This window comes from Pipistrellus kuhlii, unplaced genomic scaffold, assembly GCF_014108245.1.
Source record: "Pipistrellus kuhlii isolate mPipKuh1 unplaced genomic scaffold, mPipKuh1.p scaffold_m20_p_9, whole genome shotgun sequence".
In the NCBI taxonomy this organism is placed as follows: Eukaryota; Metazoa; Chordata; class Mammalia; order Chiroptera; family Vespertilionidae; genus Pipistrellus; species Pipistrellus kuhlii.
This window is the reverse complement of record NW_023425595.1, coordinates 7,443,939-7,469,448: the sequence shown is the minus strand read 5'-3', so window position 1 is coordinate 7,469,448 and position 25,510 is coordinate 7,443,939. Positions and strand designations below refer to the sequence as shown.

At 53.4% G+C, this 25,510-nt stretch overlaps 2 protein-coding genes across 3 annotated transcripts in view; both read right to left on the bottom strand.

Moving 5' to 3' along the window:
• The window catches only part of LOC118713574 (probable inactive 1-aminocyclopropane-1-carboxylate synthase-like protein 2), a 95,839-nt gene that overhangs the window by 48,071 nt on the left and 22,258 nt on the right, over positions 1–25,510 (bottom strand). The window lies entirely within an intron of this gene.
• CUNH11orf96 (chromosome unknown C11orf96 homolog) lies at positions 13,996–15,368 on the bottom strand. 2 transcript variants are annotated; one of them, XM_045578155.1, is made up of 2 exons: positions 14,958–15,368; positions 13,996–14,584 (listed from the first exon to the last, which is right to left on the bottom strand). In XM_045578155.1, exons 1-2 carry the CDS (start codon positions 15,303–15,305, stop codon positions 14,345–14,347), a joined length of 588 nt encoding a protein of 195 aa, XP_045434111.1. In that variant the 5' UTR covers positions 15,306–15,368; the 3' UTR covers positions 13,996–14,344. The 2 variants fall into 2 exon arrangements, with proteins under 2 accessions (XP_045434111.1, XP_036284165.1); XM_036428272.2 differs by having other exon boundaries at positions 13,996–15,344.

The following is a 25,510-nucleotide window of genomic DNA, read 5'->3' as shown; positions in this document are numbered from 1 at the left end:
TTGAGGGGTCTGTTTCTGTTGGTTCTCACTCATGGTTTTACAATTCCTTATGCATGACAAAGATTGTATATGAAAAATTAGTTGTAGGAATAATTTGAGACCAGTTTGATAGTAATTTTCTTCATAAAAGATTTTTTTTTCAGAAAATTTTTTTCTTTAATTCTTCTGGGCATGTGGATGTACCAACATTCTGAAACTACCTTAATTGAGTTCAAGGCTTAAGATTCCCTGGGTTACCATGTGAAGCAAACTTGAGTTGCAAGTCTGCTCAAGGGCTGACTTGCTTCCTATTTACTTTTATCCTGCAGTTATAGATACTTGAGGTTCCAACCTAAAGGGGAAGAGTTGTCAGTTTTATAACTGATTCTGCTGGATTAGCAAAGGACCTCCGGGCAAAGGTAGTTTTGAGTGCTGGGCTTTCTTCTCTGAGTTTTCACTTCTAGATTTTGGCCCACAATGCCTAACTATCACACCTATCTTGTTTACTCTTCTTTACTTTTAACAAAATAGTATTTCACCTGGCCTTTGAAGTTGTCACTGATAGGAGGATCTGTCCAAAGAATTTAGCTTGACATTTAGATAAAAACAAATTTATTTGCATTCTCATGAATTTTAGAGCTAGGTGTCAAGAACACCAAGGCTTGCTGGAAACCACCAGAAGCTAGGAGAAAGGCATGGTATCTTCCTCCAAAGAGACCAACCCTTCCAACACCTGGATTTTTGGTAACTGGAGGACACTTTGCAGCTGGCTACCATAGGAAGTCCGACCATCAGTGTGATCCTTGCTCTAAATTCGAACGTGTATATTTTGCGATGGAGGTCTCCAGTCTTTGCCTTTGGAATCTCCTAATGGCCTTTCCTTAAATATGTATTAAACACCTCCCATTTGCCAAGTACTATTCTCAATGCTGAGGATAAAACTTTCTGAGACAAAGAGACAAAACTTTCTGCTTTAGTGGAGCTTTCATTCCAGTGGGTATCAGTTCAATAGTTTGATACTTTGGCTCCTTTCATACTCCCCATATTATAATGATCTTATATATCCACTGGAGGAAAACTAAGATAAAAAGTTATGCCATGAAAAGGTCCACTTACTAAATGAAGAAATACAACAAGAGAAACATGGGGAGTGAATTATCGTTAAGACCTCATTCTTTAAGTGAAGATTCAAGAGAGCTCCCTCCACACTCATTAAAACCACCTCAATGCTCCTCCACTGTTTCCCTTTCAAAGATGCTGCTCTTTTCTTTCCCAACCTGGGAGCCCCTTTTACATCAACTGCAATCCAAATGCCCTACCTCACCACTGGGGTTGAGGACAGACCAAAGTAAATTTTTTGGACTATTAATAACATGGGGATGGTATTTAATTAAGCATCATTACCTTGCCAACTTTTGCTAAATATACCAAAGTTTCTTTCCAGCATATATAAAAATCAACCAAAGAACAAGGCATCTGCATTTTTTTAAAGGGCCACTCCTGGTATTGGTGTGATGTATATGCAGATGGAGTCCACATACAGACCACTTACATATTAAAACTACCATTCAGAATCATTTTGTGTGCAGAGCATATACAACCATTGCTTAGCTGCCTGGGATAAACAGTGTTGGATTATCTCACAAAATATGTGTCCTCACTTGTATTTTTGCTACTGAACATGTGTCACATTCTAAAGTCTTTTTTCTAAGATCCAGGATCACTTAAGTCCAGTGCATGTCAGTATCATTTTGGGTGAATGCATACTTGGAAAAAAGAAAAGAAAATGCTTCTTAGAGGAGTGATTTAGCATGATTGAGGGTGCCAAGTGTCCACATTTAACCAGCTTCCAGAAGATTCTGGGGCATGGTAACCCTGCTCCTGATGTTATCCCCTGGTCTTGGCTCATTGCTTGGGTTACACGTGCCCTTTCCCCTTTCATTGAGATCTATCCTTTACTTGGCTCTATTGGTAAATCTGAGACAAAAACTCCTTTCTTGTGCCTGTCAGTGACAGCTAGGCACATGTGCCCTAGTGTATATCTCCTAATCTGCTGGGCTTAACCCTGTCACCAGCTATTACCAGGTGGGTCCATACTTCCTGGGAGGCATGAGACTGTCTGGTCACCAACAGAACTGCACAGTCAAGCACAGCTATCAGTTTGAGACAGGTTAGAAGGCCACTCCTGGTATTGGTGTGAATCACCAAAAACATTTCAACCATATAAAACTCAAAATCAAGTATAAGAATATCAATAACTTTCTTTTACTGAGAATTAGTTACTACACAGAGTCCATCTGCATGGGTTTCTAGAAGCCCAGAACTACTTTCACGGGACTGGGGATCTAAACACTAATGTGAAGAGCATGTGGGGACACAACTCATAAAGGTCAAATGAGTCTGGGTTCTAGCTCTGCTCTTTGCCTGGAATGGGATTTTAGAACTAGGCCCTTTCCTTCTTTGAACCATTAGAGTACCCTCATTCTTTATAGCTCAGGTCACTCTTGCAGGACTGTGGGACAAGTCAATGAAAGAGGGGATGAGATGGTATCAAGTGTAGGTTGGACCAGGAGACATAATGGCAACAACAGCAGATATGATGTCGCAGTCTACCAGGGTAGACAGACAGGAATTGAATAATAAAATACGTAACTGTGAGCTTGCAATTTCAGTGCTAAAAAGTTGGGGTCGATTATCAAAGTCATAACCCAGCGGCAGGGAGCTGCCAAGGAGCAGTGGGGAGGGCTATCCCCAGAGCAGTTGGCAGAGCAAAGTGCAGCCTGGTTGAGGGGACACAGTGGTAGCAGGATTGGTAGAAGGCAGCACAGAGTTTGGAAAGGTGAGGCTAGAAGAGAACAGTGCAGGTCAATAGCTGACACCCAGAAAGCTGGGTGTGGAGGACTATTCATGGGTCTGGACTTCCGTGTGTTGCACTTTGTCATCTGCGTGACATCCCTCAGGCTGGTCCCCCTGGTGTCTTTCCATCCTCAATCTACCAAAACCATTGTATCCATTGTATCCTTATCAGTTTATCTGTCTCACTCTCATGACGTGTGTATGGCGACAACATGACACAGAGGTCAGAATGCAGGCTCTGGATGTTGCCTGTGTGACCTTGGGCAAGAAGTTTCATCTCTCTCAGCCTCCACTTACTCTTCCTCGAATAAGGAAAGAACCTTACTTATCTCACAGAATCAGTATAATGAACTAACACATGTCAAAGTTTTAGAGCAGGACCTGGCACATAGTAAGTGGGGAATAAATATTAGCTATAATACTACTGGTGTTCTAAACACTTTAACATAATGGCTCACTTACTTCTTGTGAAGCCTTATGATAGTTACTATTATTACTGATGCTTTATAGGTAAGAGTTCTATCATTCATTTAAAAATATGTTAGGATCTAGGATTGACAATGAGCAAAACAAACACAGGCTCTTCTCTTAGATGCAGGAAGACTAGTTAATGTTATTGGGCTCCCACTGACCAAGTCTGGGACAATTTGAGCCTCCATACAAATCATGATAGCAACAATCACAAGGTGTTGAATGAAAAAGGAATTCATGACTCCATACTGATATAAATAAATAAATGCACAAATAAACAAAATGGGGGGATTCTTTGTTATGTTAGAATGCCAACTAATGAGTGCTGGTCAGGTGGCTCCGTTGGTTGGAGTGTCTTTCCTGTACACCAAAAGGTTGCAGGTTCAATTCCCAGTCAGGGCCCATACTTAGTTATAGGTTCAATCCCTGGTTGGGCACTTACGGGAGGCAATCAATCAATGTTTCTCTCTCATATAGAAGTTTCTCTCTTCCTCTCTCTCTAAAATTTTTTAAAAAACATATCCTCAGGTGAGGATTAAAGAAAGAAAAAAAGAATTCTAACTAATCAATGTCGAGGAAATGGAGTTTAAAAAAAAACAAAAACACACCAATTAGGCCAAAACCAGTTTGGCTCAATGGACTGAAAGGTCCCAGGTTTGATTCTGGTCAAGGGCATGTACCTTGGTTGCAGGCACATCCCCAGTAGGGGGTGTGCAAGAGGCAGCTGATCGATGATTCTCTCTCATCGATGTTTCTAACTCTCTGTCCTTCTCTCTTCCTCTCTGTAAGAAATCAATAAAATATATTTTAAAAAAAACACACACACCAATAAACAAATATCATAGTAGTAAATGATTCAGGCAAGAATTTTCAATGGATGCTAAAACCATGGGGTGAAAGTCTGATGAAGAATGGGATATTTACATCCTTTCAAAATACTTATTAATTCCAAGGAGGAAAATCACGTCCTTATGGAAGAGCCTGGTGGACACCACCTTAACCAAGTATATAAAGTTACCATCCCCAGGGATGGGACAAACTCAATCACGTGCCTCCCGAGGTACCAAGGACACAACAGTGCTTCTGCCACCTGTGCAGAGCCTGAATTCAATCTCAGAGAAACAGCAGACAGACTCATATTCAGGGACATTCTACAAAGTTACTAATGAGTACTCTTCAAAGATGTTAAGATCAGGAGAGACAAAAGCAGACCGAGGGACTCTTCCAGATCAGAAACCTGACGACTAAGTGCAACATGGGAGGCTGGACAGGACCCTGGAGCAGAAAAAAACATGGTATATAAAGGTCATTATCGGAACAACTGAAAAAATATGAATGTCTCTAGTTTACATGGTAGTCTTATATTCATATTAATTTCCTGAATTCGATAATTCAGGAAATTAATTTGGCTTTGGATAGGACAGGCAATATCCCTGTTTTTAGGAATATATTCCTAAAATATAGGTGAGGGGTACTGAGGAGCAAAGGAGCTCCTTATTTGCAAGTATCTCTCATACGGTCCAGACAATAATAGTAATGACGTGTGTGTGTGTGTGTGTGTGTGCGTGTGTGTGTGTGTGTGTGTGTGTGTGTAGACAGGTAGATAAATCAACACATTAAATAATAAAGCAAATGATACAAAACATACACACTTGGGGAATCTGGGTTAAGGACATTCAGAAGTTCTTTGTGCTATTTTTGTATCATTTTCCCGAAAAATTATGAAAAAATTAAAAGCTATCCAAAAAAATCAAGAGAAACTCCAAGCCTGTTTTGGGGGGATGGGATGGGATGGGATGGGAGGAGGGAGGAGGCGAGACAGCTGAGGGCGGATCTGTCTGTAGAATCTGCAGACCCGCCAGGTGGCTGCCTCTCTCTGCAGACTAGCTGCTTCCGGCTGCTGGGAATGGGTGCTGACAGCCAGAAACACCATTTCTGGCCCCTCTCCAGCGCAAGAGGAAACAGTGAAAGCTCTGTGAGGCGGAGGAGCTGGTCCCCCAGGATTGGCGCCAGGAAGCAGAGGTGTGGGCTGGAGGTGGGGTCCTGGCAGGGTCTGCGGGTCAGCAGAGCTTGCTGGGGACAGGGATTCACTGCCCCTGGGCTCCCTCCCACCACAGGGAAAGGGGAAGGAGGGACTGGAAGAAGACCAAACACGTGCTAGGCACCTACTATCTGCCAAACACGCTTTTGAGTGGTTTGCATGTATTACCTCACTAATCCTCATGGGGTTTTGAGATTGCCTCTGTTATTATTCCCATTTTAGAGATGAGGTTATAGAGGCTTAGAGAAGTGAGGGCAGAGATTCTGTTTCAGGCAGAACAGTGGAATGCATGTGCTGACTGACTTTTATGATAAAAGCAACTTGAAAAGCTGGTTAAAATAAGAATTTTAAAAACATTAGTCAATGATCTGGCAAGAAAGTATGGAATACTCAGAAGTCCCAAAAATAAGAGAAATCAGGAACCCAGAGAGGTGGGCAGGGCAGGAGGCAGCCTTTCCCCCCTGAGGGCATTGCCAAATCATGGGGACCTTGGCCTTGGTACGCATGGATTGACAGAGACCAGAAGTGTAAGAGTCAACCCAGAGCCCATCCCAAGTGCAAGGTTAATGGAACACCCAGCTCTGCACAAAGCTGGATCTCCAGTCTCCCCCACTCGCTCCACACCAGGTTAGGGAAAAACTTGGAGCGAAACCCACCAGTCCAGCCCCACTGAACCCTTCGAGGAAATCTTAGCAATGAGCTCAGCGGGAAAGTGTTTTTCCCTGAGCATTCATAGCCGCAAATGGGCTGTCAGTGGGTTTTGAAGCCTGGCTTCTCCCTCCCTGGTTAGGCTAGAATAGCTCAAGCTGAAGTTCAGGTGCATATCTGTGCAGCAGATGACCAGCAGCTACCTTCAGCAGGACTAGTTCCAGCAGTGCGGGAAACAAGAGCGTGAGCAGGACACGGAATCTCTCTCCTGGGGGGTTTTGGGGACAGAAAAGCAAGGAGAGTGTGCGAGGCAAGTTCCACTGCTGCAACAAGAGATCCACGTCCCCACAGTCGCTGAAAAAAGAAACAACTTCACTTTTCTTTCCAGAAACAGACCAGTCGGCCAACAGCTCTGCTCACTCAGTCCTTCAGGGCTCCAAGTCCCTCCCACCTTGTAGATTATCATCTCCATGTATATCAGACCATGTCACCATCTACTTGGTAGAAGCCAAGTTGCCATCATTTCCAGGTTGCTCCTGGCAGGCGGGAAGGGAAAGTGTGGAGCTGACATACTCCTAATCTCAGGTCTGTGTCCAGGAGAGGCAAGCAGTACTTGCAGTCACATTTGATGGGAGAAAACCTGGCACTGGATAAACTTACATCTAAGCACTGGGGTGGGCTGGGACTGTTCTGGCTTCCTGCCTAGGAAAATGGATAGAACACATCCATTTTGGGAATCACAACCAATCTCTGACACAGCCCATCCCTCTAGCTCACATGTGTCAAACACAAGGCCCGCGGGCCAAATCCGTCCCTCCAGGCCTTGCAATGTGGCCCGCACCGCACTGTCATCACTACACTCCGCTGCGTTTCCATCACAATGACAGTTTATGACTGTTCAGTAAACCATTCGGCCCGCGATTTAGGCTGGATTTTAGATTTTGGCCCCTTCTCTGATTGAGTTCGACACCCCTACTCTAGCTGCTCACTATGTGGGAGACACAGCAATGTCCAGCCGGTTCCAGGGATGCCCAGGCTTCGCCACCTGGTTCAGATGTGGGCCCTTGCGGCCAGATGACCAGTACGCTAAGGGACAGTTTGTGCCACCCCCGGGACCAGTAGTAGGCTATGATAAATCAGGGAAAGCAAGACCAGAGAAGCATGCCCATTCAGAAGAGAGACGGGCCAGCAAGCAGTGGTCCCCAGGCCGGAATGGTGAGGGCCCTTGCCCCCAGCCCTGGAGGTTACAGCTGCATGAGCCTTGGCCTCTGGAAGATTCTCCCTTATCTACTGTCCTCATCTGACCTGGATGTCAGAAAATATGTCTTCCTGGAGGGCTATTTTGGGGCTTTTATGGTTTCTTTGGGAAAAAAACAATTCTTGGAAGAATCATTAGGGATCAATTACTATTTGCTTACTGTCAGCTCAAGAACAAGGCTCTGCTGTTTTCTCACAGATTCTCAAGCCTGCTCCACGCATTTGCTCCCTCGCCCTGGCTCCCACACCCATTCCCCCAGCAGTACTATAACGGCAGTGATTCTGAGACCAGGCTCAAGAGAGAGCAGCCCCCGAAGTCTGACCTCTGCCTTGGCGCTGCCTCCCTTGTGTGAATGTTTTGCTTGCTGGACAGTCTTTGAGAAAGGCTCTCAGTCACAAGTGTCTGATCGCCTATGTTTGGGTGACAGAAGCAGATGGCCAGATACTTGCTACTTCCTTTCATGTCCACTGGAAATCCAGCTAATATTTGCAGAGGATTTTTCTTCGAATGTCACTACAACTAACAAGGAGCAGCCGGCACTCACTAACCTGGCTCTTCCTAGCTTCTCCTGAGTTACAGCCTTCAAAGGCAAAGATCTGCCTTTCAAGCTAGTGAAGGAGACAGTTTCACCTATTACTTGGCCCAAGGTCCCCACACGCCCAGCCCACAATATCAATGTTCCTGCTGCCTGCCCACTAGGATCAGAGATGGCAGAAGGGAAACATTCAGATGTGCATAGCAATAGGCCCGTTGAGCTGGCCTCAACCAGGTGGACTTGCTCTGGTTGGCTAGTCCAGCCAACCTGGTTCCGGAAGATTCTCCTTTCCTCACCGTCTCTGTGACCACATCTGAGGCAGGCGCTAAAGGCCTGGCCTCCTTAGGGGTTGCCTTGGGGCTCAAACAACCAATCACTGTTTCCAGTTCCTACTTTCCTTGGAAATTCCCAGTCTGAGGGCTTCTAACTAGTTCCAGGTGCCAATGACCAGCCCCACGCTGTTTTCCCAGTGGAGTTCTGAGGCGATTTTATTACTGTGTTTCCTGTTCATCCTGGCGACCTTGGCAGGGTTCTAAAGCAGGAAGTCTGGGGGCCAAACAACACCCTCCATCGGATCTCGCTCAGGGACTGGGTCGTGGGCTAAGCCTCCTGGGTGGCCTCTGAGAAAGGCTCTGGCCCACAAGCTAACCTTCGGTGTGGGTTCCAAAGGGGGGGCAGCTCTCATCTCTGCGAGGCCCTCGTTTCTAGATCCTCTCTATTCCTTTCCGTCTCATGTCTTTCCTGTAATAATTTGCTGAAAGCCACAAGGAGCAGCAGCTGCATACACTAACATTCCAGCTCTTTCCGGCCACTTCTCCTGGAGCTACAGGCTCGACCAATATGTGATCCGCCTTCCCAAGCACCCTAACAATGGTTTTGCTAACTGTCCTCCCCCGGTCTGATGAGGCTCCCCTCCTCTCCGGCCTGTGATATCCGAACCATCCGATATGCAGGGAACCACGAAGCCAATGACCCACACTGTAGGGGTTCAGGACGGCAGCCTACCGCCAGTACCGACTTCTGTGTATTTATGGTAACGAGAGGCTGCTATAGCACAGAGACCCAGGGATGACTTGGTGGCTGGAAGAAGGGAGATGTGTGTTTCTCTCATGTGCAAAAATGGTCCCCGAGGCTGATTCCAGATGGGCAGGCTGTTCAGTTGCACACGGTCAATCAAGATCCTGTGGTCCTTTCTACTATGTTTCCTTGCCGTCCCCTAAGCCAGTGGCCTGATCATCTTGATCACCGTTGGGTTGCAGGGGAAAGAGTGTGGGGAGAGGGGAAAGTACATCTTAAGGCCCAGGCCCAGGAGAAACACACTTTTCTTCCCAATACACACCACTGGCAAAGACTTAATCACAATGAGAGACCTAAGTACCAGAGCATCTGGGACACAGAGTCGGCTGGAGGGAGGGGAAAATCAATGTTGGTGAGCAAAGAGCAGTCTCTAACCATGGACTGGAAGCTAAATGGGCAGGTCTCCTTATGAGTCAGATGGCCTTGAGCATAGGCCTGGAGGAGAACTGTCCATGTAGGGACTCTTCATCTTCTCCCCAGACACAGGCCAGGACATGGGTATTCCCCATCGAGAACAAGGGACCAGCAGACCAGCAGGACACACATTTGTTTGGTAGCTTTGCCAAAGCCCCACAGTCCTCTCTGCAATGATGCCCACCATCCCCCCCTGTGCCAGCGGGGCCAGAGGGGCACGCAGCACCGGGAACCTGGGAGGTGGAAGAGGGTGCCAGCCAGGGTTCTCTGAGCAACAGATTGACGATAGGATTCAGCGTGCAAGGGTTTCAGTAGGAGATATGCCCGTGGGAATGAAACAGAGAGGGAACCAGCAGATTACGAGGCAAGAGACCTGAGAGGAGAGCGGGAGAGGTGTCCATGGATGGCCCTGCAGCCTAAGGAAGCTCCTGCAGAGCCATCGGGAAAGCCTTGAGCCCAAGTCCACCAGCAAAGGACTCTCAGGCCTCCCAGGGACAGTTCTGCCTCAGTTTCCCAGCCATGCACACAGGCATTGGTGGGGATCAGCCTGTGGGGGGCCATGGGATGGATTTCAAAGCCAGAGCTGCTCTGCTCTGGCCAATTGCACCTCCTGTAACAGGAGGTCTGCAAGGCCCATTCTCAGGGCTACCACAGGGTGTGAGAGCAAGAAGCTGGGATTCGTATCCTTGAAAGAACACAGGCTTTGAAGTTTACAAAGAAATACTGGGTTGCAACCCAGCTCACCACTGACTTGGGCAAGAAACCTAAGCCCGTTGTAGTTTTGTCATCTGTACAAAGTCTGGGTCAGGTTATCGGGATGGAAGTGGAGTATCCATATGAGGTGCTCACTCAACGGCAGTCTTTATCTCCTCCTATTTTGCCAGAGCCCAGTGGACCTAGGGTCTACCCCAAATGTGCTCCCTAAGGGAGGATGTGCTAGTCCACGGCTGGCCCATTCCCTGGAATCACACCCAGCCCATCCTTCTCACCCCCACACCAAACGGGCCCAGAAATGGCACACAGGGAGCTGCAGAGGCCAAGCTGGCCTTCAAAACAGTCCAAGAAACACCCTGATAAATATCTCCCCCTGAGCCAAAGAGAAATATTTAGAAGAGGCTGCCAGCTGGAGCTGGGATGGCCACTTGTTACCTCCTCTGGGATCCAGCTTGTTTGAAAACTGGTCAGCCAGGCCAGGGTATGGGCTGAGGCCCAGACAGGGAGGGAAGGAAGGAGGCGTCGCCTTGGACAAGCCTGCAAATCCTGAGGGCTGTAAATCCAGACGGCTGGGCGGGCTCCCACCCACCCAGCTCCACAGCACTGCTCCCACAAGAGGCACCCTCACCTGGAGTTTCTCTCACCTCCGATGCCCATTGTCCAGAGCATTTCTCTCTCTTCTTCCCTCCCTCCTACTCTCTCTGGGTCTCTCTCTTTATTTCCTCTCTCCCCTCCTCTCTTCTCTTCTCTTCTCTTCTCTTCTCTTCTCTTCTCTCTCTCTCTCTCTCCTCTCTCTCTTTTTCTCTCTCTCATTTCTGTCCATCTTTTGACAATTTCTGGCTCCCAACTCCCTCTGTGTTCCCCCTCTCTCCATGCCTCCAAGTTTCCCATCTGTCCAAGGGCCTCAGTCCTCCCCATTTTCCTGGTTCTCATGTCCTCTTGCTCCCTCAGCCCATGTCTCTGCCTCTCTTTCCTCTTTTCCCACCATTTGGCCTCCAGGCCCAGCTCAGAGGCCTCTGTGGGGCTGTGTGCTGCCTTGGAATGCCTTCAAGCCACTGAGAGGAGCCGAGCCCTGTCAGTTCCATAGGGACCTAACAGGAGCCCCTCCCGCTCCCTCCTTCCTCCTCTGTGCAGGGAAGACATGCCCAGCAGAGAGCATCCCAACACAGGGCGTCCCAGCCTCCCCCTTCCTTCCCCGCCCCTCTGTCCATGTCACTGCCTCTTCCAAACATCTTTCTATAGCCAGCCCTGAGAACTAATTGCCAGTTGTAGGCAAAACAAAGAAACTGGGACAAATTGGACTCATTTTTATACCAGAGAGTGGGGAATTAGCTTGATTAAATGCGGAACATTGATTCAGTAGAATAATTTAAAGACAAACCAGGGAGTAGGCAAGAGGAGCATCAATCCTCCTCACTGCCTCCTTACTCATCTTTTTTTTTTCTTCTTCTTTATTTTATTGATTTTTTTTTTTTTTTTTTTTTTACAGAGAGGAAAAGAGAGGGATAAAGAGTTAGAAACAACTATGAGAGAGAGACATCAATCAGCTGCCTCCTGCACACCCCTCCACTGGGGATGTGCCCGCAACCAAGGTACATGCCCTTGACTGGACTCGAGCCTGGGACCTTCAGTCTGCAGACTGACGCTCTATCCACTGAGCCAAACCGGTCTCAGCCCCCCTTACTCACCTTAACCGGACAAACATTTCGGAAGCACTGACTGAGAGCTGAGCAGGGACTGGTGATGGGACGTGGTCCCCAAAACAACCCCGGATACTGGCCAGGGAGACCCTAGCAGGCCTTCGGCTGGGGAAGGAGGCTTCCCAACAGGAATTGGGGTGCGGTGGTGCCCACAGGGGAGACGCCCAAGCCAGGATCTCCGGCCCACAGGCTGTGACAGCCACTGGGAAGGTTGGGGGCACTAGCCCCTGAATCCTGAAAACAGGAACTACTGCTAAAGCTATAAGATAAAAGGGGGTGGGGACAAGTTGAGAGAAGGGAAGGGGGATGAGGGGATTCAGAGTTCAGCAACCCTCCTCCCACCTGAAGTGCTCAAACTGGCCTCACCATGGCAGCTGCCGGACCTCAGAATGAAAGCCTCACTCACAGCTGCCTCCCAGGCTGAGGCCTTCTGTCAGGAGTCCTCCCCGCAGTGGAACTGGCTGCCACTGCGGACTACAATGGCCCGTGTGTTCCCTGGGGCCAGGACAGCGGCACAGACCCCAGGTCCCTCTGAGCCAGCGAGGAGGACATTCAGGCCCCGTGGGTCCTATTTTTGTTTCATTTTTTTTCTTTTTTAATAAAAGAGATCTAATTGTCCGCCTTAGCTAGTTTGGCTCAGTGGATAAAGAATCGGACTGTGGACTGAAGGGTCCCAGGTTCAATTCCACTCAAGGGCACCCAGGTTGTGGCTCAGTCCCCAGTGTAGGGCCTGCAGGAGGCAGCCAATCAATGATTCCCTCTCATCACTGATGTTTCTCTCTCTCTCCCCCCCATCTCCCTTCCACTCCAAAATCAATGCAAATATATTTTTAAAAGATCTAATTTGCCTTATTTAACAATTCATGAATGGGGTAGCATCCCATCTAGTACATAAAAAGCTGCTTCTATTTTTGTTTCTTTGTTTCATTTCCTCTGCTTTCTAGTTTTCTGCAGACCCAGGGCCTGGCCTACAAGAGGTGCGGCGTGAAGAGTAAAAAAATCGGTTCAGCCAAAACCAGTTTGGCTCAGTGGATAGAGTGTCAGTCTGAGGACTGAAAGGTCCCAGGTTCCATTCCAGTCAAGGGCATATACCTTGGTTGCAGGCACATCCCCAGTAGGGGGTATGCAAGAGGCAGCTGATCGATGATTCTTTCTCATCGATGTTTCTAACTCTCTATCCCTCCCTCTTTCTCTCTGTAAAAAATAAATTAAAAATACATATTAAATAATAATAATAATAATAAAAAGTTCAGCCCCCACCACTAGAGGGCACCCAAGCACAGAAACAGGGAAACCTGGAGAAAGAAGTAGGAAAAGCACCCAGCCTCCCACCTTGGAATGATGGGTCCACTCTGAAGTAACGGCGGAGGGGTGGGACGGCAGGGCTCCAAGTGCGGATCCTTCCCTCCTCCACCGAATGTCGTTTACTACCCCACCGCCACCGCTGCCCCGTGGGCCTGAAACACGGCCAGCCCCGAGGGCTTAGGGCGGAGACGGGTGCCGGGCAGCTGCTGGAAAGACTGGAAAGAGGCTCTGGTGATGGTAGGAGCCCTGAACCCAGAGTCCGGGGAGCTGGCTGCGACTCCAGCTACTCTCCACGTGACCTTTCCTTCGCCGCCTGCGAGGGTTTGTTTTCCATCTGTAAACAAAGCGGGTGGGGAGACGCGGTGGTACCCAAGCGCCCTTCAGGCTCTGACCTCAGACCTGCCCCACCCGCCTCTCGGGATCTCAGAGACGGCATGGTGTAGGGGCTGCACACAACCGCTGTTTGCTCCCGCGCAGGGTCCCGGGAGGGGGCACCCACTTTCGCCCCGTCGAGCCCCACTACCCACCCAAATACCCTGCCCGGGTCTTCCACTGCTGGCTCAGGCATCTCCCCACCCGCCGCCAGGAAAGGGCACGGAGTGCGTGGGGTCCTCCGGGGTGGGGAGAGGGCGATGACCCTGACCCCAGCCTCCCGGAGAAGCTCCCTCTCCATCCTCACTGCGCCCACTTTCCTCCCCAGCAGCTTCGGCTCCAACCCGGCCGCCGGACCCCCCACCCCCAACCCCACCCTTGGCGCTGGCGAGCCGAACAGGGAGGCAGGGCCGCTCCCGGCCGGGTGCGGGTCCACCTGGGGGGCGGGGGGAAGGAGGGAGGCGAGCCATGGACCGGACAGGGGGACGAGGCCTCGTTCCCCTAAGCGACGCTTGTGGAGTCCCCTTCACTGGGGGGATCCCCCCTCCCTCCCTGCACCCCACCTTCCCAGTCCTGTGAGCCTGGGCCCTGAAGGTTCAAGAAAGTCAAGAACCTGGGAGAGATGCACTGTGCAAATATATGGACTTTATTCGTCTCCGTTCGGGAGCCTCACAGACATATCCAGGTAAAAAGAAGACCGTTCAGTGAATGCCGCCAGCCATCGCCATCGCAATGCAAAAATAAATATCCGTCCTCCGGCCACGGCGGCGGCCGCGCTGCACCCCGAGTCCCCGCGGTTATAAAAGTGTGCAGCGAGCGGAGGGGGCGTGAGTGGGAGCCGGTGCGCGGGGGGCAGGCGTGGAGCGGGGAGCGCAGTGGGAGCTGCAGCCCCTCGGCGCGGGGCGCGGGGCGGCTCTCCCTCCGGGGAGCTCCCGCACACCCTCACTCACAGCAGAGTCCGCGCTGGGCAGAGTTTAAAAATAAACATGGGCACGGGCGGAGAAGCGGCCCCCTTCCGGGCGCCCCCGGCGCGCTCGGACCCGGGATGCGCGCAGCCCGAGGCGCACCGGGCAGTTCTGTTTGGCGGGAGTCCCAGCGCGAGCTCGCGGGGGGCGGTGGTCCCGGATCCGGGGGGATCCCCAGGGGTTCCCAGGGCGCGGGCCCTCCCGGGGTTCGCACGCTGGTCCCCGGCGGACCCCGGAGGCGGCGGCCTCACAGGGCCGAGTCGGAGTCGCTGGAGTCCAGGCTGTTCCTCAGTTTGCAGCTGCCGAGCTGCTCGCGCTGCAGCGACAGGCTCTGCGTGCTGCGGCGCAGGCACTCCAGGCTCTGCAGGAAGGACTTCTTGGCCTTCTCCTCCTCCATGGGCGACACCCCCTCCTCTTCCACCTCCTGGATCTCGTCGAAGGTCACCGGCTGCGTCTTGAAGCGGGACTGGCGCGGCCGCCGCAGCCGGCCCTTGCCCTTGGGCAGCTTGGCGGGCCGCACGGGCTGCGGGAACGCGTCGGCCAGGCACACGAAGTGGGGCATCACCGCCTGGTAGCTGGAGCAGATGCCCATCAGCTCGCCGGGCTTGGCGGCCGCCATGGCGCTGCCGGCGGCGTCCTCGGGGCCCGGCGGCGGCGGCGGGGCGGCGGCGGGGCTGTCGGGGAGCGGCCGCTGCGCCGCCGGGGCCCCCCGGGAGGCAGCCGCCTGGGGCTCGCCGGGCGGCGGATCCAAATCTGCTGCGGGGCGGCGGCGGCCCTGGCGGGCCCGGGGCGGCGCGGCTCGGGAGGGCGGGCGAGGGCCCGTCGGGGACACGCGGCGCGGGGGGCGCCGCTGCTCCGCCGCTGCGATCCGAGGCGCCGGCCGCTTCCGCGCGTCTGCCCCGCGGCGTCCGCCGCCGCTTATATAGCGGCTCCTGCCCACACGGCCGGCGCGGATGACAGCCGATGCCATTTACAGCGTGCGCGCCCCGCGCCCTCCGCCTGGCGCCGCCCGCCGCGCTGAGGAAGGAACAGCCCCTTCCCGGAGCCCCCCGCCCCCTCCCGGCCGCTCCGGGAGGCGGGCCCCGCCCGCGGCGGTGCCGGAGCCTCGGGGCGGCCCGGAGCGGGGGTCCCGGGGTGTTACTATGGGTGCTGGGACCCCCAAGTCTGTAGGTCCCCCTTCCCGGCGCTCGATCTCAGAGGCTCACACTCAGGGCGCCGGCTGTCCTGCCGCGTGGTCTGCGCGGGGCAGTGGCAGCTCCCAGCTGTCCTCACGGCGGGCAGAGCCAGGGCACGGCTCCCCAGAACTGAGTTTCTTCTCTGGATCCTTGTTCTTCTCCCCTCACTACAGTTTCTCCCCACCACCACCACCACACACACACAGGCATGCTTGAATACAGTCACAACCTATTATTCCATTATTCCATTCTGCTTCTTCTGTTGCCTCTATGTCTTCTCCATGTTTATCCCCTCATTACCCCACCCTCTTCAAGTCCCTCGGGCAGCCCCCTTCATGCTTAGAAGAATGACACTTGGATATGCCACTAACAACAACAACAACACAACAACAACTACCTTCTGGAGAGTTGTACTCCAAGCCAGCCAGAGAGCTTTGGGTTAGCATGCGGTGTTACCCTATTTGATCTTCATAACGGTGAGGTAATCGGTATTCTCCCAATTTTACACATGAGGTATGGCAGGCACAGAGAGGATAAGTAACTGAGGGGCCCAGTGGGGCCAACTCCAGAGTGCACGATCTGTAGCAGCCAGCCGAGGGTGAGACCCCAGTGCCCCTGGGCTTCTGAGACAGGTCCCCTGTCCGATGTCCCAACTCCCAGCGCAAACCAATAGTGTCTTGCAGAGCTGTGGGCCTGTGTGCCAGAGCAGTGCCCCCTACCGGCTCCCAGAAAGGAAACTGGAAACCCAGGGAACCAATGGGATTGGGCCTCTATTCCTTCCGTAGCCACTCAACAAAGATGTATTGAGAACCTACTGTGTGCTCGCTCAGGAATGTGCTGCCCTCTGGAAGTTGTATTGGGGGGCAGGGAGGGTGGTGGTGGAGCAGGGACACAGACAATAAATGGGAAACAAGAACACGCACTGGGGGTGGGGTGATGGGATGCAGATCCAGCCTGGGCGGAGGGTAGCCAGGAAGGCTTCTCAGAGTGGGTGACACCCGAAGGCCCGCAGGACAACAATATCAGTACCAGGGACTTAGTGTGTGCCCTGCTCTGGAGTACCTTTGATGCATGAACTCATCTAGTGTGTTAACTACTGCACTTATCCTCTCAGCAACCCTGGGTGACAAGTACTTGTAGTGTCGCCATTGACAGACAGGAAAACCAAGGCACAGAGAGGCTAAGGCCCTTGCCCCAGGCCACAGAGCTAGTAACCAGCAGAGCTGAAGTTCCCACTTGGCTCCTAAGCCACTTCGTGTCCACTGCACTGCGTCCATGTGTCCGGTGGAGAACAAAGAAGGACCCAGTGTGTGCCCACTTTTTTGGGGGGGAGGGGGAGCATTGGGGCAGAGGGAACCAACCCTAGTGCAAAGGCCCCATGGCAGGAAAGAGCTGGGCTTCTCCGGGAACTTCAGGAAGACCGCGGAGGGCTGAAGTATTTTATTCTAGGGGCTGTGGTGAGGCATGGGGTTTTGAGCAGGGGCGCTGCACAGTGTCTGGTTTTAAGAGCTCACTGTGGCTGCCATATGGAGAGCAGAGTGGAAAGGGACTGGGGGGAGGGGGGAGGGGTAGAAGCAGGAAGTGTGCTGAGAAGCTCCACCCTCCTCCCTCTACCCCCCTTTTCTTCCTATCCTGCTTAACTACTATCTAAAAGGCTTCTCATCCGCTTGTTCCCATCACTTGTCTGCCTTCCCACTGGCCTACAGTTAGCAGCCACTGCCTTTCCCAGCAGGAGTCCGGGGGCCTGCGGAGTGTGCCACTACCACCCTGCTCCCCCAGCGCCTGGTTCCACCACAGCTTCCTTTCCAACCCATGCAGCTCCTCTGGACCCCAAACTCCCAGGCTGGGGACTGGGGTACCATAGGCTAGCGGTCGCCAACTGGTGGCCCATGGGGTCTGAAAGGTTGGCGACCGCTGCCCTAGGCCACTCCTGTCAGCTTCCCTGTCCAGATGCCTGGTCCCACTGGTCCCACTGCTGACCCTTCCCATCCATGGCTTCTCCCCCTCAGGATGTCTCATGGACCAGCCCCATACTTAGTAGCCTTTTCACACTGTTCTGTGCCCTCTGGAAGGCTGCCATCGGGTTAGAACCCAGACCGGATTCTAACCCTGCTCTGCCACAGGCTCCTTCTGTGACTCGGGACAGGTCCTGCTCTCTGAGACTCAGTTTCTGCTCCTCAGAGCACAAGTAATGCCCCGGGAGCCGGCGATCGCCGTATGGAAAGCTCCTGGCGTAGTGCCAGCATGTCTTGGGCATGAGGCACACCGTCCTTTTGTTTTCATTGTCTCATACCCATCCTGCCCAGCCCCCACGTGGCTGAGATGCCCAGGGAAAGTGCTCCAGAGGGCATCTGGGCTCTGGTGCTTAGCCCTCTGCCCGACTCAGTGTCAGGGCGGCAGCCAGACAGAGCAATGTCTCCAGGCATGGGATTTCCGGGGAACCAGTGCCCAGAGGCGGTCCTAGGGGGCTTCAGGGAATACCAGCCTCTTTCAACAGACCCCCCTCCCATGTGACAGGGGGAATGGGCAGATCTGGGAAGGCCCACAGCCTCCCCAAGTATCGGATTCTGTTGACCTCTGGCCTTGTTGATTCACAGGGTCAGTGCTGGGTTTTCCAGGACAGGCTAAGCGACCTTTCTTGGTCACCTTGGGGCAGGGGGTGGCTATTAAAGGGGATGCAGGACAGTCCCTCTTCTCACCAGGCCCGTGTCCCTGGGACAACCAAGGAGGGACACAGAAATGCCAGCTGTTGAGCACCTATGTGCCTGGCACTGTGCCAGTGATGCTTGGCATGTGCCTCACCTGACCATCCTCATGGCATCCTCGGGGGGGTAGCATCAGCTGTTTTAGAAATGAGGACTCGGGGTGCTCTGTAGCCCACCAGGGTCCCCCTCAGTGCCAGTGCTGATGATCACAGCTGTCTGCCTGACCCTGACACCTATGCTCTGTGCCCGGACCACCCGTCTCGCCATCCCTCTGAAGTGAGGGAAACAACTGGGACGAGATAGAGGTCAGACCCCCAGGTTCCATCACCCGCATGCACTGTGGCCTCGACCCAAGTGCTTCCCATCTCTGAGCCTCAGTCTCCTCACCTGTGAAGTAAGGAGACCAGACTCTGATTTACTGGGGGCCCCTCCACTCTGACATTCTAGAATGCTCAGAAGGATGCAGGGATGAGGGGACCCATTCACAGGAAATAGATGCTTCCTCTTGGGCCGGAGAGTGGCAAGCAGCCTGGCGGAGGCTGCGGGGGAGCCTCGCCTCCGTGGAGGGGCTGCTGGGGGAGCAGATGGGGCAGGAAGATGGCAGCTGGCCAGGGAGGCCTGTGCCTCCACCTCCTCCACCATCCCCACCCACACTTTGGCTTTTGGGCAGAGCCAGGGTTTAAAAAAAGCAACTCCAGTTCTTCTGCTATCAGCAGGCTTTGTTTCCAAGGGAGCCTGCGGGGTACACGCCTGGTGGGCGGGAGCAGGGATGCCCAGTCCATCCGGGATGCAGATGGGCAGCCACAGAGCCAGGTGGGAGAGCCCTCGGGCAGTGCTCCTTTGCTTTTCTGGGAGACTTAAGGGGGGCAGGGAGAGGAGAGGGGAACAAGCGGGTTAGGCCCTTTCCTATGGCTGCTCTGCCACCCTGGCCCTGACCAACTGCCAGCTAGACACCTTGGTCAGCTCCTGTCCCCTCACACTCTCCCAGAAGCCTCTCCAGAGGGCTGCCAGGCCTCCGAGTGCTGAGTGAGGTGGTGGTTACTCTAGGCCTTGCTGTTCCGGTCAGTTTGCACACCTGTGCATTCAGGTGTGGGGGGTGGGCTGAGGGGCGGTGAACGGTGGTTGGCAAACAAGGCCCATGGCAGGCAAGCGACAAGGCCTGTCCAGTGTCCTGCCTCTGGCTCCACCCTCACCCCCGCAGGAGCCCAGCCCAGCCCAGCCCTCGGCGGGCTTTCCTCACCAAGCCAGTGATTTCAGCGTCCCACCAACTGCTTCTGTCTCACTCAGAATTACCACTTCGTCTGGTATGATTGTGAGCAAAGTGTTTTGATAATTTTGCTGGAAGGTTGCCATGACAATCTCCAGCGAGCTCCAAGAGGGGGTGTCAGTGTGTGCTCGGGAGGTAGACAGAGGAAGAGAGTCCGAGAGACTCAGGCAGGGAGAGACTGAGGAAGGGAGGGGATCAGGGAGAACCCCAGTGACAGTTTCAAGTCAGACCTTCAGCCTTCATGGCCCCCATCCTGAAGGGAGGGGATGGGGGGCCATTGATGCCGCAATGAGCTCATGGTCTAATCTCGGCCTCACTGTAGGCCCTGTAATGGGACACCAGCTCGGGAGGGCAAGCTGCCATAGCTGCCATTCCCAGGATGAGCCCCAGGAACACCAGAATGGAGTGGGGGCAGGAGGGTTCCTGGGGACTCTGAGGGAGCCAGAGCCCAGGGGAACCTCCTAAGAATCACCCCAGCCCATGGGCCTGGCTATGCTGCTGGGAATACCAGGAGCACATTTCCCAGCCATGACCTCTTCCTGGCACAGCGTCAGCAGCCTGGGTCTGTGCTCAGTCCTCCCTGCACGCTTTCTTGCAAACCGAAGGGTCTCTCTCCTGGGATGACCGGTCTGAGAATCATTAAGGACAAGGCTAGAACCCTGCACAGTCTGTGGCCCTAGAGCTTTGCAAAATAGTTCCCCCTCTATGACTTCAGCAAAGCAGGACTCTGCTGTCTTTTGAGATGAGGACAGAAAGGCCCAGAGAGGGGAAGGAACGAGATCAAGGTCACACAGCAAGGCAGGGGCAGAGTAAAGAGGAGACCCAGTCCCGGACTCTCCCCCAGCCTCACCGCCCTCGGGGAGGACAGAAGTCCCCTCTGGCACTACCCCCTCAGATGGACAGGGAAACTGCTGCCCAGAGATGTACCCCAGCTAGTACACATAAAGCCCGACTAAGATGTTTCACTGCTTCTACTGAAGCACAGCCCCATGCGCTCCATAAACAAGCCCGGGGACTGATCTTGTTCGTGCCCCAGTGTACAGTGTCCTCTGCCTTCGAAGGAGAACCTTCTGGTTATTGGCAAAACAGAGCAGAGGGCAGCGGAGCTGGCCGGGAACTCGGAGGGCAGGTCAGAGGCTCGCCGAGTTCCAGCTGCAGAAGGCAGCCTGCCAGCGGTCTCCCGGCCTGCACTCCTGGAGCTGAGGCCCTGGGCTGGTCACACTGGCTGTGGGAGCCGTTTGCAGGCTGCAGAGAGCTGTGCACAGGAGCCCTCAGGGAAACTGCTTTCCAAGTGCCAGGAAGCCGCTGCCAGGAGCGGCAGCCCCTGGTGAGAGAGGGGCCTGCAGCTGGTCTCCAGCTCAGCTCAGATCTACCTTTCAATTATTTACCATCATGGGGGGTGGGGGAGGGAGAACCACAAAGCAAGAGCTGTGGGCTCTGAAGACAGCCACAGAGATGACTTCCCTGCAGTCTCGGTAATGAGTAACAGCATGAGCATGAGCAAGCAGCACCCCAAGGCTGCCTGCTTGAGTTCCCAGGTTCCATTGTTTGCTAGAAAGTTCTCACCAGCCTGTGACTGTGGAAGGCTTGTGCCTGCCCCAGCCTCCTCCCAGGGTGGTGGTTATGAGGATCAAGCCAGATGATCTACAAGAACGCTGTGAGGTCAAGCCCTGTAGGAGGGTGAATTTCAAATGGATGCCCAGGAATCATGGTTAAAAGATGCCATTCTGTGGAACATCTTCTGAGCCCCGCCTCAAGACAGGATGCACTGTTAGCCTTGTAGATAGCTCCTGGCTCATTTGGGAGGTCCAGAGAGTCTGCTCTCCCCAAGACCTGCCTGTCTTCCTTCTTGAACACTGTCTCAGGCTGCCCAGCATTCAGAAGGTGCCTGCTGTGCCCCAGTCTCTGCACTTTCTGGACACATTGGGATGGGTGGTTACTCTCAGGTCCCCAACTTCAGGCAGTTTCTCTCTCATGTTGCTGTGCCTGTCAGTGGCCAGGGAGGCATCTCCTCCATCTTTCTCAAAGCAGCAATAGCTGCCATATCTCCAGCCATCCCCTCACAGGGACAACGGGATGGGATTAAGGAGAATGAGTTTATCCTGAGCATCGATGTCACGCCAGCCGCCAGCACACAGCACCAGGAACCTACCATCGCACCCGTAAGTTTATCCTCTGAGACTACCTCAAGCTTTAGCTCAGAGATGTCAGCGAACTTTCCCAAGGCCGCCCAGCCAGGCAGGGAGGCAGCTGGGAGTTGATCCCAAGCCCACCAGTTGCCACAGCTCTTCTCACCCATCAGCTGCCCCCACAATGGTGATCCTGGAGCTGCCCAGGCAGGTTCAGTGGGAGGATGGACAGGGCGCAGGGTCTGGAATTCTGAGAGCCAGGTCTCACTTCCCAACAACTTTTCCAGGGAGCAGCTGCTGTCCTCAGGCCCATGCAGCAGTCAGCGTGCGGTGGGGAGTGTGGATGACATCCAAACCCCCTCTTTCCCAGGGTGGTGGCAGGAGGAGGTGTGGGGGCTGCTCCCCACTCCCATGCCCCAGCACTTGAGACCCATATAGGGGCAGAGCCAGGATGCCATGTGGGGAAGGGACAAGCATCTCCTACTCTAGGTTGCAATTAGGAAGAGACAGCTCCAACCCTAGGAGGGACAAATAGGAAAACAACACCTACCCTTCTCCGGACCCTCCCTATTCTCTCCCCCAGGAGAGGAGGGCTGACTTCTCAGATAAGGGAGCTTGGGAGATGAAACTGGGTTATGAGACAGGGGATCCCTTTCCTGCTCACAGTTAGATCTACCTCCATGCAGAGAGTGTGCGCAGCTCAGTTCCTAAGTCCCCCACCTGGGAAGGGCCAGTGGAGGCCCCCCTCCTCCGCTCCCCACTCACACGCAGGCTCGATGGGGTGGCGGGGACCTCCTGGCCCGCTGGCAGGGCAGGGCGTGCTGTGCTGCTTCCTTGACCGGTGCCCCACAGCCTCATCGAGGGGCAGGGATGTCAGGAAGTCTGACTGTGGTCGTGGATGTGAGCCAAGGTCTCCCGTCCAGCTTTGTCAGTAATAACACTGATATTTTTTTTACCTCATAGCTGAGTCCTGCATTTGTTTTTCTTTCGCTTCAGCACTTGTGGGAAGAAGGGGTGTTACTAGCGCCAGGAAACCCAATATCTTTTCTCTTCACCTCTCCCAGGTCTCAGGTAGCTCTGCTTGGGCTCCTATCGTGGTCTCCCACAGGTCCTCTCCCCTCCAGCCCCATCCCCTCACTCCCACCTAATAAATATATTTTCCTAAAAGTCGCCCTCTCAGCTCTCAGTGGCTTCCCACCACCAGAGCCCTCTGCATGAGATGCTTCTCAGGCCTGATTGGCGCCTGATCTCCTCTTTCACGATCTCTCCCCCAGCTCAGTCCCTGCTACACAAGCCCTGGAAACAAGTCACCCAGGGCCCTCGATGCTCAGGAGCCTTCAGATGTCACTTTGCAACGTCTTTTTCCCAGTCCCCAAGTGCCTCCTCCACCATGCAGCCTTCCCTGTCCCACCCCCCTAAGTTACATCTCCTGCTCTTCCAACTCCTGTAACGTTCATTTTTGGGACCCCTCGTTTCACATTCCCTTCATTGAGGTGCATCAAATGTGTGTCTTGTTTTCTCTACAAACGACACAAAATATAACAACAATGCAGCACAGGCTAAGATGTGCTTGCTCTGTGCAGGGCACTGGACGGCTGCCCCTTCAAGGGGAGAAGCTTCAGAGGACACAGAGCTCAGGGCCTGGCCCCACTCTTGGTGCTCCCGGCACAGCATGAGCTTTGCAGATCTGCTCCAACACTTTTGGTGGAAGAATCCGTTGGCACAAACTTTCTGGAAAGCCATTTACATTACGTATTCAAGGCCTTAAATAACACACACAGCCTTTGGAGTCTGGGCCAGCACCCCACTTTTAGATACGTGCTTGAGAAACAACTGTAAAGTGCACTCAGACCCTGGTGCAGGCGGCTGCAGGAGTGGGGGGCTGTGCTCCCTCCCTCCCTCAACTGTAAAATGGGATTAAAAAAATAGAACCCAGCCCATGGCCATTGTGAGGATTAATAAACTGTGAATTCATACATGTAAAGCATTTAACACTGTGCCTGGCACTGTATTCAGATTCTATAAAAACGTTACCTCTTCTTCTTACTGTTTAAATGGAGATCTGAATGAGGCCAAATCCTGGACTCTTAGCTATAACACCGCCGTGCCTCCCACATCCACTCCTGTGATTTCCGAAATCAACAGAACAGTTAGTCACTGATAACAAAGTAACACCAACATCAACACTGGTCCAGAGATCCAATACAAGCGGGCAGGTTACATAACCGCAGACAATGCTATGCAGCCTCTCAAAAACCTGTTATGGCACAATAATCGATGCCACGCACCGAGGTACAAAGGCAGCGGAGAAAGGCTACAACAGGGTGAGTGCAGTATGAAGTTACTTTTCCCCCCGGGATACAAATGTTTAGGAAAAAAAAAAAAGGCATGCAAAAGGTAAAGACTCGTCATCCTGGGGCTGTGAGTGACAGATGACTTTCCGTTTCCTTTTTATCTTTCTGACTTCTTGCGTGCGACACGTAACTCCTTTTGTGGCTAGGAATGAAAACTAATTTTGAGAAAGAAAAATAGAAGCCGCCGGTTCACTTCTGTCTATGAAAGCAGGGGTCGTGTCTTCCTTTCAAATCTCCCCACTTCATCTAGCACGCCATCTCCGGACACAAAAGCCCTGGGCTTGGACAGAATCTTGCTTAATCTTCCAGGCCATGGCGTTCTGTACAGAACTTAGACATGGCCTGCAAGGACAAGAAAACAATGTGACCGGCGGGGATGCGTGTCAGCCTGGTTGGTGACCCGCCGCTGGCAGACGTCAGGAGCTGGCCTGAGGGGGAGGGGATGGCAGCGGGCCAGGGCGGGTGCATTAGGAGGGAGACCGGTTATCTGGGGAGCATGTGGCGTGTCTGCGCAGAGTGCGCTGAGCCTCCCTGCGAGGCCACTTTGGCATCTGGGAGCTCTCTCCGGCTTGTTTTAGAGGCTTCCCAGGAGACGCTTAAGTGCAGCTGAGTCTTAATACGATCAGCCTCACTCGTGAACCATTTTCATTTTGCCCAAAGCCTTCAGGCCTACCCCTGCTAAATGCAATCGAGGTATGGGCACGGGGGAGCTTACAAGGGCAGGGTCACAGGGCCATCGTCAGCCACGGAGGGATCACCCACCCAGATAAGCATTAGGGCAGGGGGTGGCAGGGCATGTGGAATGTTCTACTTACAATAATGACATGACTAAGCACATTACCATCAGGCACGTTACGTTCATGCCCTTGACCCTCACAAGACCCGGGAGAGGTGGCTGCTTCTGTGTCCATTTCACAGCTGAGGAGACGGAGGCTTAGGGGCTGCCTGACGGGTCCCTGGTGGCTCAGTGAGGAAGGGCAGAGTGGGACTAAGCCGGGTCTGCCTGACTCCAGCTGAGGCTGTTCCCCAGGGCCCCAGCAGTAATTCTGATAGATGTGGAGGCTGGGGCAAGGATGGGGTGCGTAGCTGCTCCCTAATTCCACTCCTGCAGGCACCACGTGACTGGAAGAGGCCCCTCCCTGGCCCGGGGCCGGGCTTGCCTGAAGCTGGCACAGAACTCGGCCTGCACTATTTTCGGCAGGAGGATGCTGCCTCCAGCTGCAGCACGGACCTTTGCCATATATCGAGCTGCCCGCTGATGAGGCAGGAAGACCGTCAGTACCGCTCCCTGGAGGGCTGCCCCAGGGGTGCCGGCACGGTGACCTTCTAGGGCTGTCTGTGCCTGTGTTCCCTCCTTGTCACCGGGTTCTGCTTTAGGTGGGCATCTCAGGGGCCACAGAACCTCAGGGGGGCGGGAAGAACGCTGGCCTAGGCAGCTGAGGGTGGTCTTCATGGTGGTTCTGCCTCACGCCCTGGGTGGCCCTCAGAGGAGCCCTTAACTGCTCTTGGCCTCAGTTTTCTCATCTGTCCAATGGGGAAGGTAGC